The sequence below is a fragment of the Amphimedon queenslandica genome, unplaced genomic scaffold, assembly GCF_000090795.2.
Source record: "Amphimedon queenslandica unplaced genomic scaffold, v1.1 AMPQUscaffold_13293, whole genome shotgun sequence".
NCBI classification, from domain to species: Eukaryota; Metazoa; Porifera; class Demospongiae; order Haplosclerida; family Niphatidae; genus Amphimedon; species Amphimedon queenslandica.
In genome coordinates this window covers 69,010-72,558 of record NW_003546471.1, presented here as the reverse complement: position 1 = coordinate 72,558, position 3,549 = coordinate 69,010, and the positions used below count along the sequence as shown (strand labels likewise).

Genomic DNA, 3,549 nt, shown 5'->3' with positions numbered 1-3,549 from the left:
TGGCTCCACCCTTTTCCAGCAGATTCAATAGGGCTTCCTTCCTCTTCAGAGTACTAGTTTCTCCATTTACTGTATGAAGTATCAGCGTAACTCTTCCCTGAGTAGTCCTTTAACTCAATCAGTAGCAGCTAGACCTGCTTCATCTTCATTAATGGTTGCTACGGTTCCCATGTCACTTGATGAACTAATCTTGACAGGATCTCTTGAATAATTTAACACTGGTATAAATGCTTGTCCTTCACATACATTAATCACTACTTCTTCAATGAAAACCTTGCTCTGGTGAAATGCTATGAAGTGCCTTGTCCCTGTCACCTCTGTCTCCCATGGATACACGTAACACTGCACCACTCCAGATTGGTATTCACTCCATCTTCAATAACTTCAATGGCCATTTCCTCTGTGCAGCAGACCATCCTCTGTCCTTTCTTGTACTTCCACATCAGCGGTCAATAAACCTATAAAAAATTAAAATATTACTATTACTTAGAAATGGTTCAATTGATTGTCCTTGTCCAGCATTAATATAGACAGTTTTCTTGTGCCTCTACTCTATCTCTAAAGGGGCAACAGCTCCAACTTGTAGTGGATGCTGGTTAAAGTTACATAGAACCACATCTGGCTTAGTCAGGCGGGGCCTGACCCTCGCAAGAGTGGAGGGTCAGGACCACTACATATACGGGATTTGTTCTGCTGCAGAATTTTTGCAGTACCGGAAGTTGTGTTTTATACGTAATATTAATGTTTAATAATAGATTTTATTTAATAACTATCTAGTTTTATTAACAATAAAATGGAGGAAGTGATTGAGGTAGCTGCCATAGAAATTGGTTATGATCGTTTGAAAGCAGAGCAGATGCAAGTTATATCTAAGTTTGTTGAAGGGAATGATGTGTTTGCCATGTTGCCAACTGGGTTTGGCAAATCTCTCTGCTACTTATGCCTTCCCATAGTCTTTGACATGCTTCAGGATAATTTTAGGCAGGAGGATCTCTCTATTATAGTCATTGTAACCCCATTAACTGCTCTTATAAAGGATCAGGTAATATCATTTTAGCTGCTAGTTATTATTGTTGTGTAACACAGGTTTGTGCTTCTACTGTGAAAGGTTTAGTTTCCGGTTGTATATGTGGAGATGATGAAGATGATCATGCAATGAAACAGTCTGTTGTTGATGGAAAGTGCTAGCTAGTTTATTTTACTCCTGAAGCACTTCTTATTGGCAAACGATGGAGACAATTACTAATGTCTATTACTTATAGGAAGAGAATTAAAGGTTTAGTTATTGATGAGGCACATACATTAAAGCAGTGGTATGTTTTGGAATAGTTATTGGTGTATATATAATGTATCATATTTATGCTTATAGGGGTTCAACATTTCAGCCTATATTACTCAGAGTTGAAGAGCTACGTAGTTTGATGCCTGAAAATATAAAAGTTATGGCATTGACAGCTACTGCCACACATTCACTTCGTTTGGAATTATCCAAGCTCATAGGAATGAGAGACCCTGTCACTGTTTTGTTGCCACCTTGTAAAGGTAACTTGCCCTATGAAGTATTGCGATATTACTCTATCGAAGAAAATTTCATACCAATGTTAAAAGAGTTGCAGGTAATGCGAACAGCTTATCCTCGCACCATTGTTTATTGTCAGCGAATAGAGGACTGTTGTGACTTATATCAGTTTTTTGAGGCTAATTTAGGAAGGGATTTCACAGAGCCAATTGGGGCACCATCATTGTCATGGTTCAGAATGGTAGACATGTTCACTAGTTGTACTGATGTGGATGTTAAAAACCATATAATCTCTTCCTTTACAAAGCCAAGTATTTTACAAATAGTTTTTGCAACTGTGGCATTTGGGATGAGTATTGATTCACCAGATGTCCGTGCAGTAATTCATCTTGGTCCTCCTCACGATGTTGAATCATACATCCAGGAAACTGGTTGTGCTGGAAGGGATGGTCTTCCATCAAAGGCCACATGGCTAACAAAGAGAAGTTCTTTTGTTGATGCTGATATGAAAGATTTTTATGAATTTACTACTGACTGTCGTAGGCATTTATTATTCAAAAAGATGGAGGGATATGATCGTAATATTCATAGGAAACATTTAACTAATATTTGTTGTGATGTATGTGCATTAAGAAAAAAGTGAATATTACAATAAAATTAATTATTTTATGTGTTTTTGCATCCATTCTAATAATTCCTTTTCTGGCTTCTTCTGCAAAAGTGATTGTGGGTTAGGAAAACTGTTAAACTTTCGTCCATCAATTTCAGTAAACATTTTAGCTCTCTTCAATTCAGCAATAACTTGTACCATATCTTTTCTCATTTTAGCTGCTTTATGTATAGAACTATGATGCATCACATCATTGACTTTATCAAACTGATGCATGATTGGAGCTATCATTCCTATTACTTTACCTAAGCGAACTATACTTTCTTCTGTTTTATTAGAACCCAAGTTGCTAATACATCCCTTTAACTCCCGATTGAGGTGTTCCATGTATAGATCTGCGATAATATTAGAGCCTGGAATTCCTCTTGTGTTAATAAAGCGGCCATACAGCAAATCTGTTATCTGTTCAGGTGATAGCACATATTGATACCGATGCAGTAACAATACTGCTTCTTTAGCATAATTCTTTCGACATGAATTATGGAAAATCACCATAAGGTACCTCCAACACCGAATAACTCTCTTACCATCTCCCTCACAAATGGCATCAGTGAATTCTGCAAGGAGCCAATACTTAACACTTGTTCACAGTACAAGAATACTTTGTCCTTGTTAGCAGGATGCTTAGTATTATATGAAACATTTATAAATTTCTCAATTATTGTTGATAGCATTACGTCCATTTGTTTCTGACGCTCTTCACTGGAACATAACCAACCATCTTCAGGTAAGTGAGAAGGCCATTCATCTACTGATGTTATTCCTAGTACTTCCATAGCAGCTCCTGTGACAAAACTGCGGAAGACTTGAGCAAAAAAATCTTCACAGGCATTCAAATTTTTCTTTGGCTTGTTGACAACATTTGACTACCCTAGCAAATTTCTTAGCTAGTAAATAGTTCCATGTTCAGAGGATGAATCTGATGATACATAGTACTTCCAAATAACCTTTACATAAAATAAAATGAAATTATCATTATATTAGTAAAATAATATCTCACTTCAAATAAGGTTAATTTTGTATGCCTATCTTCGATTATTGATATAATCCCATCTAAATGCTTAGATGGAGTATCTGCAGTTCTTTTGACACTAAGTGCTGTTCGTGTACGCACTACAGACAATTGGTCTCCTCCTAACATGACTGTGTGTTTTGGCTTTTCGTACTGATACTGAATCATTTAGCTCTGGTACATACTGTTGCATATCGTACTCCACCTGTGGGACATATTGATGCACATGACTCAAAATCTGTATCATCTCCTTTGTCTTATTTTCATTCTTTGGAATGACACCAAGAGGTACCTACAATAATATTAAAAGAATTATTATAATGATGTTTTAACTAACAATAATTGATT

General features: G+C 36.4%; 1 protein-coding gene across 1 annotated transcript; it reads left to right on the top strand.

Moving 5' to 3' along the window:
- Positions 1-793: 793 nt before the first annotated feature.
- LOC105313489 (ATP-dependent DNA helicase RecQ-like) lies at positions 794-2,162 on the top strand. The gene is made up of 4 exons (XM_011406970.1): positions 794-1,042; positions 1,087-1,181; positions 1,263-1,313; positions 1,370-2,162. Exons 1-4 carry the CDS (start codon positions 794-796, stop codon positions 2,160-2,162), a joined length of 1,188 nt encoding a protein of 395 aa, XP_011405272.1.
- Positions 2,163-3,549: the final 1,387 nt, after the last annotated feature.